Genomic DNA, 14,430 nt, shown 5'->3' with positions numbered 1-14,430 from the left:
CACCCTGTACCCCATATTAGTGTCTTCATATTTGGTAAAAATTGAACCCCGGAAAAGCCAAGTCAACCCTCTGAAGGAATTAGGTTAACACGAACAGTGACAGGCATAGCTTGCCTGCTGAAATAAGCAAATTTCATATAATGCAGTTATAATGGGAATTATATTAAAGAAGCTTGCTTACACCCTTGATCCCATATTTGGGCCTTCATACTTCATACATATAATGAGGATATGGTTCCGGGGAATTCCTGTCGACCCTAAAAAGGAATTGGGTTTGCACGACCAGTAACAGGCAACGCTAGCCTGGTGAATATAGCAAATTTCGTATAATTCAGTTAATGGAAATATAATTTGAGGGGCTTACTAACACCCTGTATCCCAGATTTGGGGCTTCATATTGATAAGCACTCTGAAACTCAGCAGAGGTCAATAATTGTAGGTATTACCTGTAATAACATTTATATGTATGTTTCACTTTTTTATTTTCCTAGTGTTTAAAATCGATAAAGAGACTATAGCTAGAGGTAACGTAATATGTTCTTAAATCACGTGAACGATGTTAAACTGATATTTTAATCAACAGGGGTCTTTGTTCAACTTGTGTTATCTATCAATGCATAAATCAGAGGTTATATGGTGTATTATTCTTCTCAAACGCGGATAATACGTAGTATTGTTAATTTCAGTTTCTTAGTCCGCTTTTTCTTTCACGTAGAGAGTCAATCCTGTAACTGATAACACCAATAGGGTAAGTAAACTGTATTGAATTGTATTGAATAAAAAGACAAAGACATCATTCTTGTGTCATCAAATTTTCATTGAACAAAAAATGTTGGAAACGCATGCAAATATAAACTTAGTAAAATCCATCCTCTATTGCAATCTTGTAGCCAATCAGATTTTGTAGTATGCATATGGTTGAAAAAATTAGGTGTATGCTTCTCTTTTAGAACGGAAACATACATCAGGCAAATTGATATAAAAATACTCCTGGTTTGTTTACTTTAGTTCATGTTTGTAAAACACTTTTTAAGTTCACATGATCGGGATACAACCAGCATTATTTATCAATGCACAAAAATAAATATGTCAAAAAATGTAGTAATTCCACTTATTCTTTTTTGTTTTCATCATATGCATCTGTAATCCTAAAGTTTTATCAACTGAAGAGGTCTACAAGTTCGGGGAGAAATTACCAATGACACCTTTTGTGGTATTAGAAAAACTCGGTTTGCTGATGTGTTTCTTGGAATGTGAGGCCTACAGCGCTTGTTTGTCTATCAACTACAATCGCAAGGACTTTGTTTGTGAGCTGAACAGTGGAAGGAAATACATCTTTTTTCCTTATTCTTATTTTTTGATTAACGACAGCGACTATGTCTTTAGAGAAGTACATCACCCGGTAAGTTTCTTTTATTCAGTATGTTTTCAGCGGCCGAAAATTAAATCTGATTATTGAAAACATAGGTTAAGGAAGCATATGCAATATTTAGCGTCTTATTTTGACACTAACACACTAAATTGTAAGATTAATTACCATTTACAATGAGACCAAAAACTTTGTATTTTCCTTGTAAAAAGATGTCAATGAAAAGATTCGGGTAGTTCTTTACTACCCATTCGGTGTATCATCACGTGATACGCTTTAATATCCTACATGTATTCCGGATTATAAAATGAGGTAGAACAACTCTAAGACGAGATTTCCACTTAAAAATATACATTTCAGTTCCATAAAAACTACTGCTAGAATCCTATATTTTCTTATAGATGCAATAGTTATATATCCAGTACTAAAAAAATCTTTCCAATCTTTGTACAGTAAACGTTTGCACGAAAAACGGTATGATGCACTAAAGCAACAAGACACATAATTGTAGCAAAACTTTTAAATTTGAGCATTGATCAGACGATTGATAAGTATTTTATGTGAAGTTCAAAATATACGGGGTGTTGTTCTAGTTGATATTTTATATGATAAAACAAAAACAACAGAGGAAAGCCTGGCGGAGGAATATTCGTAAAATTACATACCTCTTAGCGAATATTTTGATATCTATTTAATTATCCTCTTGTTTTGTGTGCAACAAAACAAGTCGAAATACTATATAAGAGTTCTTATATTTCTTGTATTGTAAATGCTGTCCAACTTACATAACATTTCACTTTCAGTCGTGACGTCATCAATTTGTAAATCTATCTATTACAATCAAATCTATAGAAAACATTTTTTTTTATTTTTTTTTTCATTTTTGTCAAGGTTTCTTTGCATTTACATTTGTAAATGTATATGTACTTTATAACTAAGATTATTTTTTTTATTTCGCGGAATAATACAATGTGTGAATTAAATATCATTTTTCTTTATTAGGTCTAAAAATTCTCAAATGTTTAAAACATAAAATTGATTTATTTTTACCCTATAATTACCTTACAGTTTTTGTATATTATCAGATGCAATGTTTTTACAGGTTATTGTAATAGATATAGATATCATGAAACGCCCTTTAGTTACTTAAGCTGTTAAGAACACCTAAACATTAAAGTTAATGATGATTATGACCTGTGTAAAAGTGACCAAACATACCAAGTCTCAAAAACTTACAGACCAATAGTACATTTTTTTTAAAATCACGTTGTGACTATAGATCTATTTCAACGCATAGATTAAAACTTTTCCCTTTTTTTAAATTTTGATGATAGGTAAACAAAACTTGCGGAGATGTGACGTGTAATCCTTACTCAAAATGTGTTCGAACAACAGTTGGTAATTCTGTCTGCATTCCCGTCGGGAAGATTTAGATTATTTTAAAGAGCAATAATTATTTTATAAATTCATCATTTCTTTACTTTTTTGGGGGAAAACAAGAATAAAGAAAATAAATCTTCCAATGAATTTATTGAATTTTACAAATCCCGATTTGATGCATATTAATTGTTCTTTTGTTATATGAAATTTTACATAAAGAATATTTGGGTGCCATGAAGAAAGGACAATTTTTCCCGATTTTTTATGTTTAAATTGTTTTTGTCGCTGATCATTTCTAGTGCTTGATAAATTCAACGTGTGGGCGTACCTGCGATGGTTTTATGTAAACTTCCCTGTTTTTAATTTCAGTAACTTTGCAAGTAAGACTGGTAAACGGGAGTCTAGATAAAGAGGGACGTGTAGAAGGACGCTTAGAAGTATTGCTTAACAACGTCTGGGGAACCGTCTGTGATGACATCTGGAATACTAACAATGCTCAAGTTGTCTGTAGAATGCTGGGATACGATGGGTATAACATTGACTGCTATTATATCTTCATGCATGCATATGGCATTCTAAATGATATTATATGGCACGATATTGTTATCTGTTTGAGGAAGTACTTTTTAGTGTTATTATATTCTATTCAGTCAAAGAATATAAAGTCGCTGAGCTGCCAAAAACTACGAAAAAGTTCCGTCATCATAGGGTTTCTGTATTAATTAAAAAATGTATAAAAAAAATACAAAAATATTACATTACTTCTTTTAAAACAGCGTTAACAAAAGAATTTATATCATTATTAAACTTTTTTCGCAGCGTAATATTCTAGTTTCTGGTAATAAAAAAATGTGAATCTGAACACCTGCGTTAGGCCGCTTAGGACGAAAGTAAGAGTTTATGTAATGATGAGATCGACATCGGCATGTGAGACAATATATAACTTGTGGTTTAAATTACAAAGCTTTGCATGTTTCTGTCAATTTAACCACTGTCAATAAACTTTTGTTTTCGTGAACGACAATATTTTGCGATTTCCTAGTGATACATCAAAACTAGTAAGCGGGCAAATTTCCGTCACTGGTGCTGTAAAAATTAACTTCTTGAGTGCACTTCATAAAAAACAGACCAATTTAATTTCCATTGTTATGGTCTGGTGGAACTTAAAAATGCATGGAATTAACAAAACTAGTTAAATGTCTGCATAGTTCGGAAATGGAAATGCTTTTAAAATATGCAAAATCATTTAGGGAATACTTTTAAATCAAATTTGAATTTTAATCGTACTGCAAAATATAATATCTTATTTTTATAAGCTAATACACTGAATTTAAATAATCGTCCTTTAATACTTTCAATTAGTTTCTGGGTTCGACTTCTGATCATTTAATTTGAATTAACGTTTGATTTTTGGGCAAATAAATTCAGGTCTATAAAATATAAAACAGTTTTAAATAAAAGACCGTAAAGCACATTCTTCTATAATACAAAATACCCCCTGTTATGCTTTTTTCATTGCTTATATAGTTATAGTATAAAACTTGAATAATAACATTTACCATTAAAATATTACTTGATCTTGTTTACCATAGAGTATCACAAAGAAGTATAACTCCATCTATCATCTTATTAAAAGAATTTTTTAAAAATAAACAGAGGAGTTATTTGTCTTTTAGTGTGCTTATTACTTTAACAAGAGTTCAAAAGACAAACAACTCGCGGTTAGGTTCGACCTCATTTTACTCTAAATAAGAACGAATGAGCGGCGATGAGTATTTGCAACAACGTTGATATCGAGAACCTGGTTTAAAGTAAAAAGTTATGATTATAGTTATACATCTATATATATGACATAGGTGTGACCGGTCAGCAGAGGATGCTCACTCCTCCTGGGCAGCTGACCCTACCTCTATCTATTTAGAGGTCTGTGTTTCCCTGCTTTGAATAGCATATCATTGTACGGATTTTTGAGATGGTTGACAGTTTGTTATTGTCATTTTTTTCATGTACAAGATTTAGTGGTCATTATGTTTATGCATTATTAATGTATTGTTAAATCAGAATAAATTAAAAAGGTAAAATCAGATCTTAATTAACTTTATTTATTAATTTTTTACAAATTTTTAGTATGTATGTTAAATAAAGCAAAAATAAAAATATTTTTCTAATAGATCAGCAGAAGCGACAACCAATGCTTATTTCGGTAAAGGAGTCGGGCAAATATGGATGGATGATGTCAGCTGTAATGGGAATGAACAATCTCTTACGGGGTGTCCATTCCGTTGATTTGGTATTCATAACTGTGGACATTCTTAAGACGTCGGTGTGATATGTCAATTATAATACTTATAAACTTACAGTCCATATAATGACTTCGTGAATAAATTGTAGTTGCCTTTTTTCCTCAGATATATTTTCTGTAAACATCTAATAGATATACTAGTTTTCATGATTAGCAAAAGTTTGGTTGTGATAGTTTTTAAAAAAGTCACAGGTATATGATGCCAATTGTTAAAAAATACACAATAAAGACTGAATGTGATATTTGTTTTAATAAATTGTCAAAAGTTGTCAACAGTATGTTGATGTATAAAGTCATTAATCTTTTTTAGGAAAAAAACTCCATTCTACTGCATCATTGTGTGGTGTCCAGGCATGGTAAATAAAACTTTTCGTACAACCGATTGTATGGAAAGCCGTATGGTACCCTGAATTATTTTTGTATTTTACTAAATAAAATGCTTGAAAATAAAAATGTCCTAACCCCAAAAGAGAAAAACCTCTTACATTTCCCCCTCTTTATTTTTATTTTAACGACACAGTAATTAAAATTGTACCCGCACAAAATTATAAAAGTCTGGTCACAATATATCATATAGTAAAATATTAAAATTATAAGGGGTACCATGCGGTTTTCCAGACGATTCAACCTTATTATTTTTAAATTGGTATTACATGTAAATCATTACTACACAATGAAGTATATTGACGAACGACAAATATAGTTTTGACGCAAATGTTCAAGGGCACAAAATCTAGTAGGGCAGCTCCGCTTTTTAAAGGCAAACGTATGCGTTAACGTCTTATCAAAGGTCAACGTTTACACGCACTGGTGCAAGTAAATAGTACAGAGTGTCGTTAATTATTCTGTTAAAACACACACACACACTATCAATGAATGAATTTGCATAACTTGACACGGGCATCTTGCATTGCTATCTAACAATCAAATTCCGTTAGAGTTTCGGGTAGAAACTTTTAATTATTAAGTGTGGAAAGGCTAAGTATACTTACCATGTATTTATTAATGTTACTTAAACATGTGGTAGTGTTTGTTTATTCTTTACATCTATTGGTTGTTATTATTGTCACCTAGTCAGGTGACACTATTGATATTCATAGCACAGGCTATGAATGACCGTGAAAGTTATTGTGTACTGACTGGTAAAGCCATTCGAAGGCTCTTTTTCGTGCAGTCATGTAAGTCCCACCCACCCGCCCTTTGCTTCATATTGTATAATATATAGATGTATCCACTGTCTAAAATTTGCAATTTTATTTTGTAGATGTGGAAGATTTGGTTTTGAAAGAAAGAAATTATTGTTATATTGGAATTAATTAAAACTGCACTTTCAGAGCGCTTCACATCCTACTCACGAGTTTGTGTTTATTTCATAAATATTTTATGTTCGTTTGAGTGAAACGAATAAGAACATAAATGTTCATATACACTAGTATACATGCACGCCTAGGTAAGTACATTCTAACTACAATAAAAATGACAGATAAATAACTTGTGAAGATGTGAACCCCCATCAGAACAACACAATTTTTGTTTGTTGTTAAGACTCTTTCTTTTTATTAATCACAATTTATTTTTTAACGTTTTACCCCCATGTATGATTAAATATTATGGAATCTTAAGTTATAAAACTTCTAAAGCAGGTTTTTTCTCACTTAATGTTGTTTACTTCAGGGAAACTGAAACGTTTTTTACAATTCTCTGGGGTCTTTTTGTGTAGAAAAATCAAAGCATTATTTAATTGGGTTTTTTTAATTATTTTTTTTTTGGGGGGGGGGGGTTTGTGTGTGTCCCAATTCAAGCTTTATCTTAATAAGACGAATGTTTTACAAACTCATTGGAACTCAAATAACAATATACATGCAGCCATTTCGTTTTCTAAGCCTACGAGAATTACATTCCTTTTACTATTATCGTTTTCGCCTACGAACATTCAAACATATGATATGATTGAAAACGTGAAATTTGATTATACATAAATTTTGGATATGAAGCGAATATACAAATACATTGCTGAAGTAGTTTTAAAGTCAGCTGAGTCTATTGAAATAGGTTTTTATCCGTCGTCGTGCGTCGACCCTCGGGCGTAGTCAGTCATGCGTTAACATTTTTTCATTTTTTACTTCTTAAATATTACAATATTTATGTTTTTTAAAGTAACAATTTCACTCCGCATAAAATTTAAATCAATGTGAATTTTGTAGGGATTATGGTACTGTTCATTGAACAAATGTTTAACAAGTATTTACTCAAAAAGTAGGTCATTAGCCTATTTTTAGAAATTAAAAACTTAAACTTCAGTCAAAAGTTTATAATATTTAAACAATGAATTTTCATTTTCGTCATTTTTTTTTCATGTTGAGTAAATTTCATTCTTAAGCGAAAGTTTCTCGTTTTGTTCGAGTGATGAAAAAATACTATGGTATGATTTTAAATAAGATGCTTATTTTCTATGTTCTAATTATATTAATAATACAATCTATTAGTTATTTGCACGATAATACTAACGTACCTGCTCTAAAAAAAAACTAACGGGTCCCCATCGTGTGTCCGTTAGTAATATTTACTTAGTGAATATGGATCAACGAAGAGAATGATTTTTTTTCCATGTAGATAGAAATTACAACGTTACAAGCTGTCATAGCATATGGAAAGAACCACCATGATTGTAAAGAGAGCAGACAATGCATGAATACTACGATATATCTGCTGGTTTTCGTCAAATCGGAATCTACAATGCGGTATGTATAGATCAAGTTATACAAGAGTGAACAACAATTGGAATGTCGTGGTTTCAGACTCTATTTTTCCCGGTTCAGTTGTAGCGATAGACCGTAATAGAAAACATCGTTCCCTTTATACCGGGAATCCCCCAGGATCAGAATTAATGCTTAATGGAATTTGTACTGACGCTTTGTCACATGTAAACTGTAAGATTAAAGAACAAATACAGTACAGATGATAAACAAGGATGACAACTCTTGCCACATCTCCTTAGAAGACTATCTGGGATATTCATCCCACATATACTCATCGTCTCTGGGTCGAATCAGAATCTAACAATAGTGGGTGTCTACAGGTTAATAATCCGGCAGATCTTTCATTCACATTGGATGGTATATAAATAATTAGGACCGGTTTCGGTGGTACAAATCAGTTGATTACATTGTTAAACCAAATAAAACTTTTTTTTTATAAATCGGTACTTTATTTAGTATGTTTTGTTTAACATCATTCTATTTAAAATCTAGTTATAATACTCGTAAACTTGTTAAGTACTTAAAACCGCGTATTTTTGACGTCCAAATGTACTATGATTTCATCTATACTGAAATATTCATAAAGTCATAATTTTGACTTCAGAATTAACACAAAAAGAGTGATAGTAGATAATTGTTTTCGAACAATTAGAGGTCTTACCACCTTCATATTTTATAATAATTTGCTAGATTGCTTAAAACATGTAAAGTATTCAAAAAATATATAATCTGTTATATATCTTGTACTAGAAATTGCGAAAACCACAAAGCCATAAATTTTTTTTAAGAGATTATTTTTGTTTTTTCAAGTATTTGCTTTAAGAATTCCCTGTGTTTATAGTAAATATCTTTTAAAGTACCTTTCTGATATTTTTTTCAACTTACTCTGAATAAAACTGATGTGCCCGCCAAGTGAATATTGATTACACAAGCCTGTAAATAGAAAACCTAACAACAGAAGAGCTTGCATTGGTTGATTTGAGTGATATTTACGGATAACACAGAAGACCAAATCACCAAAAGTGGGGCGTATGCATACATTCAGTACTCCTTCAATATTTCTCGAAGAGCATGTTCATGAACTGACTCTTCTCGCGATTTCAGACCGGATCACGACCTGATATTATACTAACGCTGATAAATATTTCATTTATGTAAATATATTTTGGCGATTAAATGAATTCAATTGATTAATTTCTTAGTATGCCAAAAGTAAATTCTTAAAATTACCGGAAGAAAAATAAAATTGTGTTATTAGAATTTGAAACGCTGTGCACTAGTTTTGTCAGCATAATTCGGTTGTTCCAGTGGCTCTTCCGTTAATGTCGCATTACTTGTTGAATAAAACAGAGCTTTTTAAAAAATAAGTCATATTTGCGGGAAGAAAATAAATTCTAAAAAACGTAAATATAAGCATTGAATCAGTGTTTTTTGAAAGATGTGGTCTCATAACTGTAACGGTGTGTGCAAACAAATTATCATAACACGCTAGCGCGTGTTATTAAATTTGTATGCACACACGATTGCAGTTATGAGACCACATCTTTAAAAAAATGATTCAATGATTAAAGAGGTTTGTTCCTCTGATTTGGGGTGGCCATTTTGGGTAACCTCTAGTCTAAAAATATTGTGTCATATATGAACTCTACTTGTAAATTCTCTTTTTATAATGCCATATGAACTATATTGAATGAAATAGTTAAGGAACATTATATATTTACAGAGTTTAGTAGGGGACTATATTTTGTGGCGGAAGGTTTTTAAGAAAAAAAATGATCATTTTTCATAACTCAGTTGTTTTAGAGCACCGTAATTGTAGCTTTCTTATTTTTCAATGCAGACCAAATTTCCAGATAGTTTATGCATTAAGATATCTTTGTGTTGTTTCAAAAAACATATTTTAACAATATTTCAACATTTCTATCGACATATATTGGGATTTATTAACTTATATTTCAATAATTTAATTCTGGTTGTAACGCGGCATTTGATTGGATAGAAAAATTTAGTTAAATTTGTATAACCTGGTTTGCACGTCACAAGACACGTCACAATGCACCAACGTACTAATTCACTTGACGTTACGTATGAATTTTGAACAGATTTATATCATTTTTAAAAGTAAAACGGACCCAATTTGTACAGCAAATTCCAGAAAATTAAATTATAAGGAATGAACTCAATATCTACCCAAGTTATACTCGTATAACCTGGGTTGGAGCAATTTACGCTTTTTTATAATCCGCTTCGCGGATTATACAACGTAAATTGCCCCAACCCAGGTTATACGAGTATAACTTGGGTAGACATTGAGTTCATTTCTTAATAAAAGTCAAGAAAAAATGAAATCAAATTTTCCCTTGAAATTAGTTTATTTCATGCTATATCTCAAAATTAACAATATAGACCCATACCTTTTTTTAACAAGTCTGTCAAAATTTGATAAACAGTTTGAGACTTTTTAATAAATTTTATTTCATGTTGAATTTTTTAATTAAAAAATAGTTGGTTTTTTGGTGCAAAAATGTCAAAATATTAATAATGTGAAAATATCGTAACCTTTTTCTTTATGATGATTTTAATTTTATTAATTCTAAACAATGTAAATTGATATTTGATACCATGTTTCATGTGGAATTTGCACTCTCAGTGCAGAAAGGTCATATTACATATGAACCGTAGCACCGAAAAGAGCATAGAGACCCCAACATTTTGTTTTGAATTTTGGTTTAGCTATGTGTGTAGATGTTAAAAGAATACTTAAAAAAACAAAGACTTTTGATCGCAGGATCCAACGTCCTTAAAAGGATCATAACTTTTAATGGTCAATAACAGAAGGAAACAAATGCTTAAATATCCCTGAAAATAAAAAAAAGCGGCCTCCTAGAAATAAAGAGAAGAAAAGATAGATTAATGCTCATAGAAAACATAAGACTTACTAAAGGTCTTTCATCTGAAAGGTGGAAAGACTTAATAAAAGAGTAGAATATCCGAAGTAATCCTAAATAAACAGTGCAAAGGTTTTCAGAAAAGGTATAAAAAGGATGTGATAATGGCTGAAAAAGGGGATGGTGATACTTAGGGTGTGATAAAATCGCGTGCCTTTCTTCATAACAAGGATGCAAAACTTCTGGGGGGTTCTATACCAAATATAAAATAATTGTTTTTACCTCATATTCTTTTCAATAATCTATATTATTATAAATACAATATAACTGCAATATCATCATATCATCTCATAGTATCTTACATTAAACAGAGTCCATGCAGTTAAAAAAATCATTTTTTTCATGCATGGTTAATAATCTATGTAATCAATGTGTTTGAAAATAATGTTGTAATTATCTGATGAAACTGATTGAACTGGAGACAAGGAAAGATAAAATGAAACAAAACACAAACGTTTTTGAAATGAACTAAAACAATATTTTATCTTGCAAGGTGTTTTAAATACCTTTTAGATATAGACAAGAAAAGGGGGATTTTTTGGTCACCAATAAATTTAAAATTCCTTATCAGTGGGAGGGAGGGAAAGGATCGAGGATTTTTTTAAATTTTAATTTCATTTGAATATGTTGATTAACAATCAATATCATTTTAATATCGTCTCAATAAGAGCTCATTTTGCTTTATAAAATCTGTTTCTATATGTAAATATAAGACAAATGGTAGACAAATCTAGAATGCCCTAAAAAGAGCCCCATCGCCAAACATTTAAATCTTTCGATAATCTTTTAAGGTATAAAAACCAGGGAGTGAAATTCTGGAAATGTCCACTTTCAATTTGAAAGGTTTGTAGCTTGTTTATTAATAATTATTAAGTTAGGTGTTTCAAACGTAACAAATATCTCAAGACTTGATCACAAAGTCGTCAAATTTATCAAGAAATATTTTTAAAAAACATAGGATACAGAATATTTCAAAGAGGCGATAATTTTTAACGTGTCAGGTTTGTTTACATTAGCTTTCTTTAACACGAGTAAAAAATAACATTTCTTAAACAATGATTAATATTCATCTTCAGTTATTATTATTTTTATAGGGCTCTAACAAACCCATAGGTTTTTTTTAACATGGACTCTGAGTTTAATCTCCAGGATGTTGTACGATGTCATCTCTGTGAAGCTCCTGTACCCCCTTTGCACTGTGCATTTTGCCGCATGCATCTGTGTTTTACCTGTAAGAATGAACATCTCTCTCATAAATCTGAAGAACATCAAATAGTGCCATTTAACGAGCGCGGGAGACTTTATCCTAAGTGTTCAAAACATCCTACAAATTTATGTGACCTTTATTGTAAACAATGTGACGTTCCTTTTTGTTTTGAGTGTGTCTCCTCAGGTAAACATTTAGAACATACACAAGTTAACATTTTGAATGTACTAAAACAGAAGAAAAAAATAATACAAAGAGATTTGAAAGAATTTGAAAATTCTATTTATCCTAAATACAAAGAAATTGCATTTAACATCCTAGTTCAAAAAGATGGTCTAAATGAAAATGCCATGAAATTGACAATAGCAATTAACAAACACGGTGAAGCCTTGCACAGAGAAATAGACATCGCTATTAAGAAGCTCCAATCTGATGTAGATAAGATGAAGTATAAATGCATGGTTGATTTACAAAAGCTAGAAGATGAAATTAACAACAGTATTTCTGACATCACTCAAACTAGTGCTAAATTAACTCAGTTACTTAATTCTAATGAAGTCTTCTCCTATAAACCCAGAAATACCGAATTTCAAACCATACCCCCTAAAATTGTTGTTTCTCTACCCAAGTTTATTCCTCAAACAATTAACAGGAAACAAATTCATCGACAGATCGGTTCTCTGTCAGCGTCATCTACATTTTTCATCACAGAAATAAACACTGCGTATGGAAAAACCAATACTTTATACAGTGTGGCATGTCAAAATGACCAAGAAGTTTGGACGCGTGGTCTAGACAGCATGATCAGACTATACAACATCCATAGTAAACTAGTGAAATCAATCCAAACCAAGTCAGGGAACACGCCATCAGACGTAGCAGTAACACAAGATGGTGAACTAGTTTATACTGATTACGAGGACAAAACTGTAAACATAGTGAAAAATACACAGATACAGAAGATAATCAAGTTAGGGAGTTGGAGACCGTGCAATTTATGTAGTACCTCCTCTGGAGGGCTCCTAGTTGCAATAGTCAGTGATGATCAAAAACGATCAAAAGTTGTACGTTACTCTGGCTCAACTAAAAAACAAACCATTCAATTTGATGACAAAGGACAGCCTTTCTATTCATCTAATGCTTCTCCTAAGTACATATGTGAGAACAAGAACCTAGATATCTGTGTAGCTGACAATGAAGCCGGTGCAGTAGTGGTGGTCAATCAGGCCGGGGAACTCCAGTTTATATACACAGGTCTTCCCTCAAAGACCGAGAAACCATTTTTTCCATTTGGTATTGCTACAGACAGCCAGAGTCGAGTCTTAACAGCAGACTGTGACAACCACCGTATCCACATCTTGGATCAAATAGGCAATTTCCTCCGCTACATTGACAACTCCCATTTAGTCATGCCATGTGGTTTATGTGTGGACACTAAGGACAACCTCTTTGTGGCTGAGACATCACAGGGTAAAGTGATGAAAATTCAATGTAACTTGTAATAATTTGGGTGCTAATATATAAGTGAACTTTCCAACAAATTGACAAATTGATTGAGCTAATACACATCACCAACCTGATTTACTATACATAAACCAAAATTGAAGTTCTTAGTAATACTTTTATCTGTCTTGATACATATGAGTCAATGTATACTATATTCATATACGTATTACTACTACAAATTATAAAAAAAAATGAACTGTTACTACTTGTATGTTCCAATTCATATATACAGTGAAATGATTATCATCTAATAGGGTCTATTTTTATCAGTATTGTATTTCAAAAATCGGTATGCATGACTAATAAAGATGCCATAGAATTGTGAGACGATACGGAATCGTATACATGTTTGTTTACTAGAAAAGTGCATGTGAAGATACAGTTTATGTATTGATAAATGTACATGACCAAGCAATTTTGATACACATTCTCCAAGTTTTTTTTTTAAATTTTAATGCTGATCTTTTTTTCTTTCTTAACGCAGTTCTTGTAATTACAATGTTAACAGATGCCCTTTTCACAAACGCGCGAAAAAAGACATCTCAACTTGGACACATACATGTAAAGAATTTTTTTTTTATTTGTAAATTAAGTGTTTCCGGATTCGTGTATAATAACAAGCAATTGTAAATCAATTTTGTTTTATTCAATAATAAATTATGGTTAGCACTCTCTGATTTGAATCTATTGTGATAAAACATTTATTGATTGTGTAGTGTACATTGAATATACTATAAACGTAATATATTTAATGTGTACGATATTTAGCAGAAATTGAAATTTCAACGTGTTGACGACGATTTGATTCAGCGCTTTAATGTATACGTTTACTCAGAATGAAAAAAAAATCCACCGATGATAATGAAAAACAATGTATTGTGTTATAGACCAATCATTGTAGTGTTATTTTTCACTTTCAAAAAAGTAGGCCAATGACGTACTTTTTGAGTTATTGGCCA

At 31.3% G+C, this 14,430-nt stretch overlaps 1 protein-coding gene and 1 pseudogene across 1 annotated transcript; both read left to right on the top strand.

Moving 5' to 3' along the window:
• The first annotated feature begins 1,011 nt into the window (after positions 1-1,011).
• On the top strand, positions 1,012-5,092 carry LOC128185170 (uncharacterized; annotated as a pseudogene).
• A 6,450-nt stretch (positions 5,093-11,542) lies between these two features.
• Positions 11,543-14,142, top strand: LOC128184050 (uncharacterized). Its single transcript, XM_052853376.1, has 2 exons — positions 11,543-11,601; positions 11,853-14,142. Exon 2 carries the CDS (start codon positions 11,884-11,886, stop codon positions 13,465-13,467), a length of 1,584 nt encoding a protein of 527 aa, XP_052709336.1. The 5' UTR covers positions 11,543-11,601; positions 11,853-11,883; the 3' UTR covers positions 13,468-14,142.
• Positions 14,143-14,430: the final 288 nt, after the last annotated feature.

Source organism: Crassostrea angulata, chromosome 5 (assembly GCF_025612915.1).
Source record: "Crassostrea angulata isolate pt1a10 chromosome 5, ASM2561291v2, whole genome shotgun sequence".
Lineage (NCBI taxonomy): Eukaryota > Metazoa > Mollusca > Bivalvia > Ostreida > Ostreidae > Magallana > Magallana angulata.
Note: the sequence above shows the minus strand (reverse complement) of the source record. Positions and strands in the feature narration are given on the sequence as shown.

Coding starts and splice junctions, on each gene's coding strand:
- LOC128184050 (XM_052853376.1), top strand. CDS start 11,884: ATGGACTCTGAGTTTAATCTCCAGGATGTTGTACGATGTCATCTCTGT.